General features: G+C 41.0%; 2 protein-coding genes across 2 annotated transcripts in view; one reads left to right on the top strand and one right to left on the bottom strand.

The window, feature by feature from the left end:
- The window catches only part of LOC136447009 (parathyroid hormone 2 receptor-like), a 115774-nt gene extending 102618 nt beyond the window's left edge, over positions 1 to 13156 (bottom strand). The window contains exon 1 of the mRNA XM_066445675.1: positions 13077 to 13156. The gene's annotated coding sequence lies outside the window, so the exon portion shown is untranslated. The remainder of the gene's footprint in view (positions 1 to 13076) is intronic.
- Positions 1 to 19049, top strand: part of LOC136447006 (tripartite motif-containing protein 2-like) — a 136033-nt gene extending 116984 nt beyond the window's left edge. Inside the window, exon 2 of the mRNA XM_066445668.1 lies at positions 16563 to 19049. Within this exon, the coding sequence (XP_066301765.1) occupies positions 16636 to 18834 (2199 nt within the window). The 5' untranslated portion in view covers positions 16563 to 16635 and the 3' untranslated portion in view covers positions 18835 to 19049. The remainder of the gene's footprint in view (positions 1 to 16562) is intronic.
- The last annotated feature ends 284 nt before the right edge of the window (positions 19050 to 19333 follow it).

Below are 19333 nucleotides of genomic sequence, written 5' to 3' on the forward strand. Positions count from 1 at the left end.
TATCTAAAACTTTTATAAACGTTGAGACACTTTGACGATCATAAATCCTTATGTAACTTCTTTATCGCCAAGTTAGCAATACTGGTTGATTCGACGAAAATACAGAAAAAGAATTAAAGACAAAACTTTCATTCAAATGCTGTAAATGAAATTTGTATTTTAAAAAAAAAGTGAGGAATCACACTATAAAGAGTTACGCAATCTGCATGGTGACGTAGGGAGTTGTCGATGGCCAAGAAGTCATAAAGTAGGTCCGATAAGAGCGCCCCCAGGCGATCGTTAAATATCTACAAATTGTCGATCACTCCGCCCACGTCATCGTTCCCAATAGCCTCCCGCTGGTCCAATCAGAAAGCATGACTTATGAACTCTTGGACTTGAATGGGCGAATTGTCGTACAGAAATTATTGGGAAATCATGGGTATACTTTCGGTCCGAAGATTGCTCATAGCGAAAACTCTAATTGGATTAGAGTTAAGTATTTGTGCTACATATACTTCAGGTTTGCTATTATTGAGTTTAGCGATTACGTGGTATGAAATGGTATTGAATTTTTCTTTTTATCTGAGTTGAATGTTCGATAGTTGTGTGCCGATTTGTTAAAAATAGACAGAACGCTAGCGACCCCCCCCCAAACACCCCTCCCAATGAAATAGTATGGCTACCCTGCGACGTCACAAAATCAAGATGGCGGCCACCACACATGCCAACGGATCAAACAAAGGCTTTGCTAGCTACGAAAACCTGTAAATACTATTTCCATCAACGTCTCTCCATCCAAGCGGCACACTGATATAGCACACTGACCAGTAGCCACCATGCGGTGGTTTGACGAATTGCACGCTTCCACTTTCCTCTTGTTCCGAGTTAGCATACCTTTACCGTACATTGATCCATACTAACGAAAACACATTACTATTCACTATCAATTAAAAGACCATTGTACACTTGTCTGCCTGGATCTTAACGCCTGTTAATAAAACTGAGGCGTCAGGTGCTTAAACAATGGGAGGATTATACGGGTTCAATAAAGGTCAATACAATTAAGTCTTATGTATATCTACTTCCTGATTCCAATAGAAATTACATGTTGAACGACCTCAAGGCTCTTTCTTTATCTTTATCTTTACCTCGTAACAAGACCCGAATGAGCTACCCGAATGACAGTTCAATGTTATGGGCTGCACATACAGGATTTCTTTTTATTACAATGCTAAACTTTCTTCCAACACAAAGCTAAAGGTATACACGGATTCAAAAACTTTCAACGACCACTGTTGCCTTCTTCAGTATCAATCATGACCAATCACTTCCGAACGTAAACTCGCGAGAGTTATAGACAAGTGACCTTATTCACACGTGACTTTACGGATACGTGACGTCAGCAATTGGTCAAACGTGCCAGGAAGTTTATAACGCCCACCGTCTATGTTAAGTGATGGCTGGAGTGCCCTGATGTTTATGGCCTCCTCTTCTTTTTAAGTTATGTGACGGTCCCAATTGAAAAAAGAGGCCTCCCGCCGGGTAGTTGACAGCCTTTTTTTTCCTGGCGTGACCCCTCCGTTGCACCGTGGACTGCCGGGCTATTTTTTGGCCCGACCGGGACCCCAAAGCATTTTGACTTGGACTTAAAATCAACGCGGGACCCGGTTAATAAATAGACACCGTGAGGTAATCGTGCGAGCACTCGGCTCCCGGGCGTAACTACACCCCCCGACGGGCAACGGTGTAATTTGGACCGTAGTATTACATAGATTAGTCTGCAACAGCATCTCTTCTCTCTAAATAAGTCAGAAACATCCAGTTTGAGACAAACTTGACACACAGAATGAGGACTAACTGAAGTAGGTTCTATGAAGACTGACCATTCCCTGCCTTACTTTTTTGGATTGGGGAGAATTTGGGTTAAGTGCCTTTCTCAAGTACCTGTCAATGCAGGCATGGTAACGGCAAAGTGTCCGCTGTTGTATCTCACTTTTAGCCTATATTTCAACAGCTAGTGGGCTGACTGAAGCATCTAGCCTCCAAGAGTGCACAGTCTAATAGTTAGTGACACCGTCTTTTGGACAAGCTAGAGGTTGTGAGTTCCAGCAATCAAATAGACTATGTCAGACCCAGAACCGAACGTTACAGACGAAGCAGTATATCGTACACACGATAACCCTGTTAAACAGTAGAAAAAATTACCTCATGCCATAAGGTGTATGTAATGTTCTACGTTAAAAACAATGGTTTCATCTTGGTACGTGAAACCCAAAATAAAAATTTATGTAATTGCTCCATCACGTAATAACAATTTGCTAGATCTCCTGTATAATTTTCATGTCTATTTTAATACTTATATGTAATTAAGAATCTAAAACTGTTTTAATGTATTGGTGCGCTGTACAACAAGACATAATTCAGCCCATGGCTGCCAGTCCATTGTTTTAACAACAAACCGTTTGATTGGTTAATTGATTGATTGATTGGGTTCAAACTCCGGTACACACAATGGTTCCAAGACGTCCTAAAGCCCCTGTCACACATCAGGTAAATCGATCGATGATGAATCTGAGAGCTCTAAATGAAATTTTGGCAGCAATGTGCCGGGTGTTCTCCAAATCATCGTCAATTTTAGACATCGATCGGCCGAGCCCCGTCCAATGCGATGAGGTAGACATTCAGGTGAAAAATACGTTCTAGTCTCTAGCGATTTTCAAACCTCTTCCACCCTCTGGCTATCAACAAATACGGCCAAAGCTCGTCGACTGGGCACATCGGTAACAGGGTATTTAGGACTGAACGTTGTGATACACTGTGTTTTGTACTGTAAAAGAGCTAAAACTAGAGTTAAGTATTTGTGCTACATACACTTCATGTTTGCTATGTTAGTTTAGCGATTACGGGTCTTTTTATGATATGAATTGGTATTAATTTTTTATTTTCATTTGAGTTAAATCAAGCATTTGAGTTGATTGTGTGATAGTTGTGTGTCGATTTCTTAAAAATAGAGACGCTAGCGACCCCAAAAAAACACCCCTCCCAATAAAATGGTATGGCATCCCTGTGACCCCAAAAAAACACCCCTCCCAATAAAATGGTATGGCATCCCTGTGACGTCACAATTCAAGATGGCGGCCACCACACATGCCAACGGATCCAACAAAGGTTTTCATGGCTACGCAAACCTGTAATAAAACTGTATATACATGTACTGTACATAGCGCCTGTCTTCTCTGTCACGGTCAGTTGGAGATTAGCTCTTCAGCAAGCTGGTTTGATATCACTTTCCAAAACATCGCCCGCTTGCTCCCAAGGGCGACTCTCTGACTAGCCCTGTCTCCGAACACGAACATTCTATACATGATTGAATTAGACTCATTCCCCGTGTACCTACACAGGACAAAGTCAAGCCCCATGGTCCACAAGTACATGTTTATGGACAATACATTTATGTAGAATTGACCTTGTATTCTAATTACGTTGGGTATTCAATGCGTAGGCAAGGAAGAAGAAAAACAGCAACTTGAGATCAACGAACTCATACCCGTGCCAAATGATGTTAACAGTTACGACATCTCATAGGCCATGCAAATAAGGGCCAAGGTGATAAATAGAGAGTACAACATATGCACTCGTTACATTAAGAGACTGGTATGCCGTAGCCTCCATAGCAGACTTTCTGGGGCCTTTTTTTGGGGGGGGGGGGGGCTTATAATATTTTCCTTTTCCCGATGACTTCTTTTTGTACTGGGTCGTTTGCAATTGTACAGCCAGTCCGTAACTATTTGGCCCCTAGAGGGAGAGGTCATCAGCAAAAGTGTACGATAAGCCCCCCCCCCAAAAGGCCCCAAAGAGTCTACTATGGAGGCTAGGTACCCCGGCCGTATGGATCACAAAATTGACTGAATTGTGATGAGGGAGGGGGATACAAACTTAGTCACGTTCTGGGCAGCATTCTCTGAAGTACAATTAGTAAGTATTGACCTGAGAAAAGTAGCAGAATGACCACAGAAACGTTAACGGGGGATCATTAATGGTTGTTTACAAAGAATTGTATACTAGTAATACCCAGTAGTACTTCAGACTTTGAAACAAAACATGGTAGATCACAGACTGCAGTTTTGTTTCACCAAGAAGGACAGAAAAACAAAGAGAGATCTAAATCACTGCACTTTGTCGACATACAAACGCTGATGTTTCACAGACGAATTGATTGGAAAGAAAGATGTTTTTGCCAGACGAAAACAATGTGACGCGGTTACATAAACATCCACTTGAAGACGAATGCATGTGTAACGAAACTGTCAGTTTCTCTGTCAAACTCCGTCTGTCAAACCACGTAGGGAGGTAAAGATTTATGTACTACAATAGCATTGGAGACAGTTACAATATGTAATTATCTGAGAAGTTCTATTCAAAGATAAAGCCTTTTTGAAGGGCAAGACTGGATCCAATGCTATGTAAAATCATGCTTGTTATACAAAAACGTATCTATTTGTCCTGAGTAGCTTTCTCATAGCAAATACTGACTTGTTTTATATAGTTTTAGGCAGTGTTTAGTCCTTGTAATGTAGAATGGTCTTTTACCTGGCCAAAGTTATACTGTATTAGATATTTGCCGTGTAGAGTGATTCCCTTATTAGATCTTATGACGAGTGGACTTCGTGCTTTGGGCGTAACATAATTCCCTCAGGGCATATAATTCCGTCACCTTGAAAAGAGACGTCTAAACAGATCTCCAACCCAACATCCCCCGGTATATAATGCACTCTTGTATATCTAAACTGTGTATACCTTGGAGGGAGGTTGCTGCACTAGAGATCTCTTAAATTTACTGTTTTTCAAAGTGGCGGATTTATGTAACCCGGCGGATTATGTTGATAGAGGTTACATTCGCGTATGGGTGAATCTGGGAGGAAATAATTTTTTGTCTATTTTGTGTTGGAAATTGAATGTTACAAAACAGCCTCCATCGTATCTTTACCAGACATGTAGAACCGATAAGTCAGCAAACATTTCCTGAAGGCTTGTCGGAATGAGTTATTAGAGTTTAACACGGTTGAAGGCGCTTCGTTATCGCTACTGTGCTGTATTTGGAAAGGGTTAACTAAATGTTAGTCCCAGGGCAAAAACAAGCTTGGGAGGTAGCGGTGCTGTATGGACTATAAAACCTTGACGGAACGTAAATTCACACGTCTGGTCTTTAAAGAAACCCGAGCAGTATTAGGGACCAAAAATCGGATTTTGAAAGCCAATTTTTTTAGTAATCTCTATACATGATTAGTACAAATAACACTATCACAATGTATAGCTACATCGATAATGCAAAAAGACGACGTTCATAAGTAGTTCTTGGGAAAATGACAGCGGAGACTGGTATTCGACCGGTTTCGACTTTATTGTGTTTTTCAAGAATCAAAAAGACGACGTTGTCATTGTTATTCTTATGATGTTGTGATGTGAGAACTCCCTGAAAGTCGTCGCCGGGGTTTTTGTAGGCTCACGAAACTAAAGAGATCATCGTTAACGGCACGATTTGGCGTGGTTTTAGAATGCTCAAAGTATGAAGTTATCGTACAAATGAGCTAAACCATGTTTGTAAATGTTACTACCATAAATATTTCAGATTTTTTTCTATCCTAAATTTGTGGGCCCTAATATTGCTTTGGTTGCCTTTAAATTTATTACTATTGACGTAAATTCACACGTCATGTTTTTAATTTATAACTATTGACGTAAATTCACACGTCTCGCCTTTAATATCTAACTATTTCAATATCAAGGATACCTGAAAAACAGGCTTGTTGTCTTGGTGTATCTTTTCTTGTATAAATAGATAAATTAGATGACTGAAATTTAAACAAAAGTCTGTTTGGGTGGACAGTATTGGTCGTACCGGTAGTGAAAAAAATATAGGTTTGCACCAACTTTCCGAAATATGCAAAAACTTACTACACTTAAACTTAACTAAAATTAAACTAAACTTAACCAGACTCTAAGATTTCGTTAATGCGACTGAAAGACAAATCTGACCTTTCCGGAACTTTCCGTACTTGTAAATGGAACGTAAATGTATCTAGATATATAGAAATAAGTAGATATGCCGTATACAGCTACGACGGCCCTCGCATATGTGTGCAGAACCTTAAAAAGAAAAAATAAACTTAAGCTTTCTAACTGTTACAAAGTTTGGCAAAGTAACTGTTAAATATTTGTATTGGGGGCAAGGCAATTAATGTGACGCAAATGTAACCTAATATGTAAAAGTACGTAGATATGACGTATACAAATATGACGACCCTTACATACATGTATGTGCAGAACTTAAGCTTCGTAAATGTTACAAAGTTTGGCGAAATAAAGGTTAAATATTTGTATTGGGGGCAAGGCAGCCGCCAGCCCTTAGGCACAGATCCTTCAAACATTCTTCCAAACATTTGCTTAATGGAGCCACTTAAAAACGACGCCAGAAGTAAAAAGCTAGCTAAATAGAATTAACATCGGTTCAAGAACGCTCTTGTCAGTCATATGAGTATCGGAGTACAACTAAATTTATGAGCTCCCTTGGAAATCAGTTACATTGTTAACTGAAGGGACCACCCTAAAGATTAATAAATAAATAAATAAAAAAAGGACTCAGTGCTTATTTTTCAAAATACGAAATGTGAATAGCCAGAAATGATTCGTAGCTTTTCCATATATAAAGATTGTTTAAAAAAATGTATAGTTCTGTATAAGATTATAATGGTTTGCCAGGCCATTGACTGCAATAAAAAGGAAGTTATGGACCATCGCCAGTCTCATTGGTTACCACCTACAGTGTTGTTTGGTGAACAGTGTACCGTAAAATGATGTTTTAAACTTACAATCACATGCACAGCGGGTATAAGGACATAGACCTTTCCTAAAGTAAACAAGAACAGTATTCATGGATAGAGTATTTGTACAGCTTGGATAATCAGATTTGAATCAAGAAAAAGTTTGATCAAGTATACAGCGGTAGATACCCCCCCTCCATTTTTTTCTGCCGCAAAATGACAGCTGTGTCGTAAGAGAGTACCCCATTTTTTCTACTGCAAAACAGTAGGTACGTGTGTCGTACGAAGATTTTCAATTCCAGCTGTAACGTCTTCAATAATGTCAAAGCAATGTCAGATATAAACACCTGAAATCTTTACGATAAGAAATCTTTCTGGTATGTCTTGTTGACACGTCTTACAGCTGCTGTGAGATTACTTTTCCCACACGATGTTGGCCCAAAATATATTTTCATCTGAACTACAGCCAGTAGGTACCCATCTGAGTGATGAGGCTGTTGTAGTGTCTTTTAACGTGCTCGAGGCACCTATTCAATCACGGGTTTTCCATTTTACGTCCCATCCGAAAGACGAATGCAGCTCCAACCAGTATACCCTTCCCTGGATTCGAACTGAGCTCTCACAGTTACTAACTTATTTGAACCAGGCGCTCATTGAGCACCAGGAACCAGGGTCCTCATTTTACGTCCCTTCCGAAAGACGAATGCAGCTCCAACCAGGATGCCCTTCCCACGATTCGAACCGAGATCTCTCAGTTACTAACTTACTAACTAATTTCAACCAGGAGCTCATTGAGCACCAGAAACAAGGGTCTCCATTTTACGTCACTTCCGAAAGACGAATGCAGCTCCAACCAGGATGCCCTTCCCAGGATTCGAACCGAGATCTCCAAGTTACTGACTAATTGGAACCAGAAGCTCAACTGTGATGCTACTACCAATCAAGCTACAGGGACATCCCTATGAATATTGATACCAACATTTGTGATTTCTCGCACGAATAGTCATGTTCAAGGCCACCAGTCGCATTAATCCACGACTAGACACCTAATCTGGCTTTAACCCGTTACTTTGATTCCTCGGCATTTATCTATCTGAAAGATAATCCAGTATAATCCACCATCACTGGGGGAGTAATAAGATCGTGCGTCGGGAATTCGGTGATGACAACGGGGTTATAATGATGACGTGCATGTTGAACGGTAGGGGCGCTAACCCGTTAGATATTTTAACGTCGTTTTTGAACAGACAAGGACGACGTGGCACTGCACTCAAGGTTTTCATGACTTGTTTCAACAGTGCCACGTACAGAGAACAATATACCCATTTCTACACCTGGGTGAAGTGAGGAAAGTCGTGTAAAGTGACTTTTCCAAGGGAACAACCCGTTGAATGTGTACTCGCGTTGCGTTATGTTAGGGTGTGTGGCCCAGATCCCAGAGGCCCCTGGTTCGAATCCTGACACGTCTCGTTGACGTTGTGCCCTTGGGAAATAGCCTGGAGTCCAGCCTTGTTAAAAATATAAGTTTGGCTCGTTTGGCAGGCTAGCGGATCTTGGGTAGCGGGCAAAAGCTACTTGGGAAAGGCACTTTACACAACTTTCCTCACTTCACTCAGGTGAAAATGAGTGAATTCATCTTCGGTTAGGTGCGTTCCTCGGATAGGTCGCTGAATGAAGGTACTATATTTGAGGAGAGCCACACCTCGAGCACATAAATGATCCCACAACACTTATCGACAAGAGTAGGGATGTGCGTGGATCAAGTAACTTTGGTCGTATAGGCAGCTTGTTCTGTTCTGTTTACCATCAAAGTTTATGATCCTGAAATATTTGCTTGTCTTTACTTTTTTTCAAAAGGATAGTCTTCCTAACATCACGAATGAATGAATGAACTCAACGCTAAATATGTAAGATAATACCATGCTTGGCCTTGCAGGTCGGTGGAGTATTACGTCATAGGTAGAGCAATGTTGATGTTGGCATCGTCGACTAATGTATGTAAATATATGCGTGTACACGTATGTATTTGGGTCAATGATAGAGAATCTTTTACTTAAAGTATACTTGATAGAATGAAAAATGACGTTTGCAAAATTTTTGTTTATTTTACCGTGATTCTTGTATTAAACAGGTAATCTACATTAATCCAAAACAGTAGGTGATTAATAAGATTTGTGGTTTGAAATCACAATGGCGCCAGCGGGGTACAAATTGGACGAATGTGTGGGTGTGTGTTTATTCATACGGGACATTCCAGTTTCCTTTACGGTATGCTTTATGCAGTGTTTGCACATGACGTCACGGCTTATAAAACGGCAGCCGCCGCCATGTTGATGGAATGATAAATCCATGATTGCGACATGTCATGACGTCATCCTTTACGTAGTGGCAACAGTCAAATTATCCTCCCCCTAGTAGATATACCGACTCATGTTGAATACGTAGAGTACAATCCACAATGTACAATGTTTCTCACACAACTATATGTCTTTTTTTACACGTTAACAAGAGAAAAATCTAATTTACACCATTATCATGTGAATATCACGTGATTATCACGTGATAACGTCGTGATCAGTTGATCTTCAAGGCACTGTCAAATTTTCTTATAACAGACGGATAATGCTCATAAGACATGATCAAAAAATGTACTCGATCATTTTGTACGTCCCTTCCATTAACGCAATCCTAATCGAAATACACATCCCCAAAACAAGGTCTAAGCCCTTCTGGTCATGACCTTCTATCAAAAGATTGAATCATTGATATTGTTTCAAAGTAGATTATAACTTCAAACGTTTATGACATTAAAATCGATAAATCATCAGTTATCACCACGAATAATCATGGCACGTCAAAAGTCCACCTTTGGGGCAAAATTGACTTTTTGTCTAACAGATCTAGATAAAAGGAGCCTTTCATTTCAAAGAACACATTTGATGTATCAATGTTTGATCTGCCAATGGAAACTGACAGTTTTTGATCAGATTACGACCAGGCAGCGGGGAGCTACTGACAGGCCTAGGTTTTACCCTGAAAGGTCCCAACTGATGCTTGTTAAGGCCATGTTAATTTGATTATATGGATGACATCCGCGCGCGCATCAATTTTCGTACATTTAAAAAAAGACACGTTTTCTACCATACTGTATATCGTGCAAAGAAGCTACAAAATGGGCAAATATACGCCGAAACTTTCAAAAGATATATCAGAAATTGGATACTTATGTCGTAGAAGCCCAAAGTCAAAGAAGATGTGAAAGAACAAAATGAAGAATTCATGATTTGGTATACGTTTCTCTGTGTGTTTATTAATTTGTTCAAGCTTCCTGACCACGTAGATTTTATAATGAAGTCAACTTTTCTTTTGGGGGGGGGGGGGGCAAATATTTTTTTTGTTCGCACGCTCGCATCAGTTTTGGGGTTCCCAGAGGATGTCATCCATATAATTAAATCAACATGGCCTAATTTTCATACACTTGTAGTGACCTAGCCACGAATGTCTGTAGCCGCTATGCATCAGTTCCTGATGCTCGCGAATGTTTGATTGATTGATTGTAGTTAGTGAGCGCTTATGCAGCATTCCACTAACTTCCACAACACGGTAAATCTACCCTTCACTCCGCCTACGGTAGATTTAAATGGCTTAATCTAGCCTTAAATATCGCAAATCCCAGCGACCCAAGACGACTCCAAAACATCCTGGGAATGTCAGATAATATTATGGTAGAACGTCTGTGTCTGTGTAAGGAGTCTATATAACCTCCTTGGTCTGTGTTAAGGAAATAAACGTTGACCTTGGGTGTTTTTGGAACAGTACGGTGAGTTGGCAGAGTTGTAACATTCCTCCTAGCCCAACCACGCATCGCTGACAGACAACCCCAATGAGGTTGACCGACTATCTTCTATCTTGAGATCTTCTTCAAATTCTTCTATCTTCTTTTAATCTACACTTTTATCATTCAAGTCAAGAAGGCAGTAGAAACGTAGAGCAAAAATACAGTACGCAAAAGTAGAGAATTTCGGGGCTATAAGCTGACAGCGATTTTGTGATTTGTGGCAACGTGTATTTCCACACAAACATTACAAAGGAAATATTTGCACAGCATACAACATTTATCAGTCGGCCTGGAATGTTTATACTTTCATTAAATCAACGGCCTTGAACAATAAATAATTCCTCAAATCATTATTGCAATATTCCGTTCTGGATTACACATTTAATGGCTTTGAATTATGATTTTTCACGTATTTCCACACAAACGTTACAAAGAAAATATTTCCACAGCATACAAGATTCATCAGTTGGCCTGGAATGTTTATACTTTCATTAAATCAACGGCCTTGAACATTATATAATTCCTCAAATCATTATTACAATATTCCGCTCTGGATTACACATTTAATGGCTTTGAATTAGGATTTTTTCACGTATTTCCACACAAACGTTACAAAGGAAATATTTGCACGGCATACAACATTCATCAGTTGGCCTGGAATGTTCATACTTTCATTAAATCAACGGCCTTGAACAATAAATAATTCCTCAAAATCATCATTGCAATATCTCGCTAATACCTTTGAATTATGATTTGAAAGATACGTCGTTATAGATTGGGACATGATGTTGAAAAAAACAACACTGGGGTATCTTACACGTTATTGCCATGGCCATGTTGTATTGAACAGGCGTTCCTCTTGGGGTCCATTATAGCACTGGAACTGTGATATTACTCATTAGATAAGGCATAATACAGACAGAGTGATTGTGATAGAAACGTCGAGACATGAAAAGGTTAATTCTTTTTATTGCATGGACTTCGTCACTCTCTTGTTTTTCCGAGAATTCCTTGTTATTCTTCGAGCTATTGATACTAAGTAGCGACTAGGGAAAACTACTGTTGCTTATTTTAGAGCTTTTTTTCTAGCTCTAACAAGTACGCAAGGGAATACATTGCATTGTGGCTTTTCTTCTACAAGCCATACATGGGACCTTATGATACAAGGAACGGGAAAATAATGAGACTGCCGTTAGAAGGTACAAAAATACAGCAGTTGATCATGAGGGTAATAATAAATCATATACTGTAAATGCATTTAAGTTCGTGTGGTATTTATTTCGCGGTAGGGAGAAAATGGAGTGTTCGCGGGGATTTTATGTTCGCGTTTGAAACAATAGCAGTACTACAGTCATAGGTGGGCAAAATGTTCCGCGGTGGTTTTAAGTTCGCGCTGAAAGTTCACCGCGAAAACCGCGAACATAAAACAACGGCAACATTTCTGCATTTACAGTAATACAACAGGGTGCCCTAGACAGCTGCATGAAAAACACAATGCGACCGAGGCCTTCTCGAAAAATGTTTATATGCCTCAGGGATTAATGATGCCGCATTAAGAATATCTCTCTATGAATTCTATATCTATCTATTCATTAAAAATAGGGTGGTCTTAGGGTGCCAGGTGAAATAATAACAGTTCACGTTAGAAATTTAAGATACTATTTTTTCTCCGTGAACAGTTTTATCAGGTTGGTAAGTCACTGAATAAAAATACTCTTTCTACACAACCAAGAGATTTATTCCAGTCAGAATTGCCTTGAAGAAGGTTACAGATGGTCACCGAAATGTCGGTGGAATAAATCTCTTGGTTGTGTAAAAAGAGTCTTTTTATTCATTATTTTGTCTGTTGCTACGTCAACGTTAATTCTCATATAAGCTATCCAACATCACGGAAACCATTGCTGAAGTACACCATTGTATTCTTAATGTTTATTTTTGCCACAGTCTGTTTTTTGTCTAACATTCTACCAAAGCACCACAGATTAAGTTTCAAGTGATTTGAAGTGGATTTCCGGGGCCTAAATTTGAAGAATCGATACTTGAAACATTATAAGTTTTCAGATTATGTGGCATTATGCATCGAGAAATTCAATAAGCAGTGATTTAGAGAATTTATATCTTACAGTTGTGGTGTCTGTCTTTCGTTGGACGTAAGCCATGGTGTATTTTAAGCTATCGGATAAGATAATTTTACCTCTCAAGATTAACCGTTGGCAACTGATTTATGATAAAGCCTTTCCGCTTATTGTCTCATGCTATGAGTGGTTAATTGATTATAGTCGGAATGTGCGTATGACAAATGATGGACTGATTAATGATGTTAAGAGCAACGCGTAAAGTCTTTTGAATAGAAAACGGATATAAGTGAAACGTTTGTATGCTAGTTTTCTAGGCTGTTGTTGCAACCTGTACGGAAGAAATTTCTGAAGACGTACCTGTTGTTACGGAGAAGGGAAGACGTTGTCGTTCAAGGAGCGAGACTCGTCCAAACCGGTCTCAATCTTCTTCGTTCACGTCTGGGACGTAAACCAGATCTTGAATGATGACGTAGACCATCAATCCCGAGGTCAAGACCTTTTCCATCCGCCGTTTCTTAGTAGTGCACGGCGCGAGGAAGCGGTGAGGGGGCGTTGTTGTTTATTTCTAGTGTCATGGATTCGCCTACACACGTTTAACGTCTGTCTACTGTTGGAGAGCGCACATGGCTTACAAATGTCAACGGTAGAACTCTACAGTCTGCTACACAATAGTGAGTGTTTCAAGTGGTGTTTGGGTTTCAAAACAGCCCAGCGTATAGCTAGGGATTATTGACCGATGCCCTCTTGACCCCTGTGGATCTTATCTTTCTAAGGGCCCGGTGACAATCGTCTTACGATTATCGGAGGATCGCATTCGCAGTCGTCACCGGTAGAACCCTAGAGTCTGCTACACAATAGTTAGTGTTTCAAGTGGGGTTTGGGTTTCAAAATAGCCCAGCTTCTTGGGATCATTGACCGATGGCCTCTTGACCCCTGTGGATCTTATCTTTCTAATGACCCGGTCACAATCGTCGTACAATCCCCACACGATTGCATTCGGAGTCGTACAAATGTCTTACAACTAGTCTTAAAATTCAGCTGGCTTTTTACGGGAAAGGGATGGATTTGTTTCTGCGGTTGGTCCTGTCACAGTCTGCAAAGCCCCAAATTTCAACTACGATCAAAACTGTACGACGGTCTAGGGCCCGGCCGCAATGGTCGTACGAGTCGCATTCGCACATATGTCGTACAACTTAAAATTCAGCTGTCTTGGTACTGAAAAGGGCTGATATAGATCCTACGCTTAGCTTGCCTGCAAAGCCCCAAAATTCAACGACGATCAAAATCGCACGACGGCTAGCGACGAATGTAACAGCGCCGTATAGAAGAGAACTAGAAAAATCTGTATCTTTATAGCCGGTATGACCGCCATTCGGCGTATAACACCAGCTTCGCATGCACACATATTACACTGAACGACCTGTCACACCTAACCTTTGCACATCTGACTGTAAGCGTTGTTTAAAGCGAAGATGCTCCTAGAGTACTTGCATAGTAACGAGTTCCACTCTACGGAAAAAGACTAACTTTTTACTTACGATGCAAATAAAAGAAGTGCATACCAGGTTTCCGTCGTCCGCCTTGTTCTAGCAGTATAGCACTAGCGCGTATTATGTATGACGATGATTTGGTGCTATTTACCTATCCATACGTCATTGTTAGCATCGATATGGGGACAATAATAAATCCTAAAGTAATTATCACGCGATTGATGTTAGATTAATTCTCTGGTTACAAAGGGCAGTGGATTAGACCGGTTTTACGCCGTCCCTTTTTCGGTAATTAAGGTCACGAATGTGTCAGTATAGACGTTTTTTAATTACAAAGAAAGCAAAATGTCAATATCAAAAAGTACATGACATATACTAGAGTTCGACGACCCCATACTTTCTCAAAGCAATACTATCTGTAACTATGGAAACCACCTAATTTGCATAACATATATATGGCAACCATATAACTTCCAGAATATGAGATATCAAACCCGGAAGTCCCACTGCAGCACCGAAGGACGCCGCCAGGAGGCCATTATCGACCTTGACATTTGTCTCCCCAACAACTACCCACGTACCAAATATGAATATCCAGTAACTTCTCGAGTTATGCTGATTACAAACGCACATACACATCCAGAAAACGTTATCAACTGGCGAAGATAACAAAAGCTACCAAAAGTATAACTTTCCAGGCGAAGGCAACAAGAGGTGAAATTTTGTTTTTAAGGTGTGTCCTTCAAGTAAGCGGTGTTTGAAGGTGAAATGTTGATGAAGATATCGATGGTGTGAGTCAGAGATTTTCCGCTAGATGGCGCGGTTGAACATGCAGATGTAAGTGGTGCCCTTTACATACAATTTGGTATGATGAAATCCTGGCTCCAATGAGGCAAACTGTTATCAACCACGATGCATCATCAAAGACAAATTGAAATATGTTAGAAGCGTAATCTTTAATAACAAGTTTGTTAAACCTGAATTTGAATACGTTGCTTTAGTTGGTTGACTCATACGACATAACTAGCATGCAATTTTAGCTCTTTGTATGTTTTTTAGTTCAGTGACCAAGCATTGACCTTCCGTACGTAAATATATCCATACAAGTAGTAGCTGCTGCATTTTACTGCGTGTTACACATCCTCTTCACCCGTAATCGCATGCATGCGCGCGCATGCGTGTATGTGAAAGTATATGTCTGTATGTGTGTTTGTCTGTGTGGATGTGTGTGTGTGTGTTGTGTGTGCGTGTGTACATATTCATGACCCTATGAAGTGTGACCTCCCATTTTGATCAACGTGTGAGATGCAGAAAACCGGTTCAACGACTATTGTCCCAGCCGATTCTACGACGAGTCCACTTACCTCTCCTGCAGAGGTGGCAGGGGTGAGAACGTAGCTTACAAATCTACAAACACTCAACAACAAAATGTTACCGTACAGAGTTTAAACATTTTTGAGACATTTGATTACCCAAACGACAATAATGGAAGGATACAACAACCTGTAGTTAAAACACCTTCATACAAAATAAATCAAGTCCCACATTTCGTGACACGTGGTTCAGCCTACAACATTAACCCCGATAAACCTTTATTCCTTTCAAAAAACACGTCATCAGTGTCCATTTTGTAGGCTGTTAGTGAATATCAAATCGATTGAGACCGTGAAACCAACCACAGTTACAACGCTATACACTTTGGTGTACTCAAAAGGAAACGTTCCGGGTATGTAGACTACCGTTAAATTCAAATATCACTTGCGAAACTGTACTATAGATAATGGTGAGAGAAGGGTTAGTGTAAGAGTGCATTGTTCTTGGGTTAGGTGAGTGGGGAGGGGGGTGGCATCCTTGATGGTACAGAACAAATGTAACCTTGGATCTGTCCAATTTATAACAATACAGAAGAGGTGACATCTACCAAATATTTACTAATTAAGCAACATACAAAATCTTTTGTTTCATTCTAATGCGCATTTTTTTATATTCATGTTTTAAGCATATTTAGGAGATATAATGATTAGTATATCCCACCGTTTGACTTTATTTTCAACAATGCTTTACTAAAGTTAAAGCCTTCAGCTTGATTACGTGTTGTTGTTTTTGGACATCGATAACATTACGAAATACTCTGTAACAGTTATCCTCGAACGTGTATATACTAGAAACATGTAACTCAGGTTATAAAGCAAAGACAACTTACATGAGCATTTAGAATGTTGTTACGTACTTCGAGGCAATACTAGGCTAGGCTAGGTTATACAGTTATTGATGGCAAAGCGAATTGTTTAGCCATATAATACATGTTTCATTCATTCATTCACTCATTCGCTCATTGTTACATTCTTTGTAGGTTTCCAAAGATGCACGTGTTGACCTAAGTACATTGTCAGTTATATACGATCCGGGCATAATCGTCTGCAAGTATGGATACACTAACCGAAGACGGTGCCATGTCGGAAGACGGTTTGGAGCAAGAATTTGACCAAGAGTTCCTGACGTGCCCAGTGTGTAACAAACTCTTTTGCGAGCCCAAAATTCTGCCATGTCTGCACACGTTCTGCAAATCGTGTCTAGAAAAGTGGGTAAAACAGAAGGTATCTTGTCCGTTCTGTCGTACTGAAATAACACTGCCGAGCGAGGGGGTATCCGGACTCCCGACCAACTTCAATATTAACAAGCTGCTGGATTTCAGGAAACTGCAGAAGAGTAAGAACCTTCCTTGCCAGCTGTGCGAGACCCACGTCAAGGCTTCCTCCATGTGTGTGGACTGCGGCAAACTGCTATGCGATACCTGTTTGAAGCTTCACAGCAAGCTTCCTTTAGCTAAAGACCACGACATCTTGAGCTTCGAAGAGCTGAGGAGTAAAGAACGACGGTCGAGGTACCATCGCAAACTGTACTGTCGTGACCACCCCGACCAAGTCTTGGCGTTCTACTGCGACCCGTGCGAGAGGCTCGTCTGTCGAGACTGCACCATCGTTCTACATCGTCCCGGACCGGACCACGATCCGAGGGAAGTCGGCAAGGTAGCCTTGACCCGCCGAGAAACTCTCAACACCTTGCTGAAGGACACTGAAGGACTCTTAGAAAAGCTTGAAGAAGCTAAGAATTCCATTGACGTCGACTTGAAGCAGTTTCACGAAAGTCGCCAGGTGGTTGAGAAATCTATCTTCAACTATGCTGAGGAGTTGAAGATGAGGATAGACGCAAAGGCCATGGAGTTAGTCTCCGAGCTAGACGAGAGATGGGAGAGTGAAGAATTTTCCATCATAAAACAGAAAGAAGCCTTGGAGAAGATGCAACAAGAGGTCAAAGATGGCAGAAGCTTTTCTGAAGACGTCTTGAGTCAAGGTAGTGACGCTGAGGTTTTGTCTCTGTGGCATCAGGTGGAAGACAGACTGAGGCAGATCCAGACCTTAGAAGTCGAGTACGAACCGTTTGACCGCAGAATGATGTTCAAACCGTCAAAAGAGGCTTCAGATGTGGCAAATATCCCTGTCATAGGAACGGTTGAAACCAGTGTGGTGGACCCAGCCATCACCACAGTCATGATACAGGACTATGTAGAGTGTCTACAAACTGTGATCAAAGTAGGACCACGAAATTCTGCGGGCGAGCTCTGCAGTACGGATGGCATATATCCACGAGTAGAGATCACAGGACCGAAGGGAGATAGAGTGCACCTTGACCCGGAACCGGAAGAGAACCAGGATCATACCTGGGACGTTGTGTGGACGCCATCTTTGAAAGGACTGCACTCCGTCAAGGTCATGATTGGCGGACACGAGGCAAAAGGGAGCCCGTTTGTTTGTGTCAAGAGTAACGATCCGGTGTTGACGATTGGTAAGAAAGGTAGCCAAGATGGGGACTTCGATAACCCGATAGGATTGGCTGTTTATGAAGACAAGCTGATAGTTGCTGACGGGCACAATGAACGAGTTCAGGTGTTTGACGTCAACGGTGCCCATCTGAGCTCGTTCCCAACGTCCGCCTTCACCAAGGGCGTGGCCGTGGACAAGGATGGAAACATCATCGTCACCGCAGGTCAAGAGGTCATGATCTTCACGTCTTCGGGTCAACTCCAGAGGACGTTCACGCACGGAGACTTTGACATTCCGTACGGCGTAGCTGTGGACGGGGACGGCCATATCGTAATGGTGGATAGAGATGCGCACTGCGTGTTTCTGTTTGACTTCAACTGTAGATTAATCAGAAAGATGGGCGCCGAGGGAGACGGTCTAGGTTGCTTCAACTACCCGAACTTTGTCACCGTCGACAGAGAGGACAACATCATCGTTTCCGATTTGAGAAATCACAGAGCCCAGGGGTTCGATCCCGAGGGAAATCTGAAGTTCCAAATCGGCCACAAGGGACTCGACGACGAACAGGGAGAATTGAACTTCCCGACAGGCATTGCGGTGGACGCGGAGGGAAACGTGGTGATGGCGGAGTTATCAGGCAACAGACTGAAGGTGATGCGGTCGGACGGGATAGACGTGTGCACTATCAGTAGTGATGGGGACAAACTGAACAAACCTCACGGTGTAGCTGTCACGGAAGACGGTTATGTGTTTGTAGCTGACTCTGGGAATCATTGTATCAAGAAGTACAAATATCTGTAGGATTTAAAAAAATAACCGTTAGCTACTAGCGATATCTGTAGACAGAGCCTGTAGCTTAATGAACATGTAGATTACATAAGCACAAAGTTGTTTGGTTTTAACGATTATAGAATTGCAATGCTGGAACACCTGTTGGTTTTTGTCCTTATAACATGCTTAGTACACATATTCCGTAAGATGGCGCTTTTGCAATTGTCAACCACAGATTTCTAACCAAAGATTTCTAACCAAAGATGTTGCTCATAATGCCTCCTTACTGACGGGTTGCAGTTGTGTGATATCATAAGTAGATAAGACATTATGATACACGTTTAACTTTGTTTTTATGACTTTCACGTTTGCCATTCAGAATGCATAGCAAAGACCGTCTTTTCATTGGTGTGTTGGAACGAAATACCTGTACAATGTACAGGAAGTATATATAAGAATATTTGATCACAACTGTTTGCAGTGTTGTGTTATGTTTCTTTGCCACATATTGTCATTTTATCAACTTAAG

Source organism: Branchiostoma lanceolatum, chromosome 13 (assembly GCF_035083965.1).
Source record: "Branchiostoma lanceolatum isolate klBraLanc5 chromosome 13, klBraLanc5.hap2, whole genome shotgun sequence".
Taxonomy (NCBI): Eukaryota; Metazoa; Chordata; class Leptocardii; order Amphioxiformes; family Branchiostomatidae; genus Branchiostoma; species Branchiostoma lanceolatum.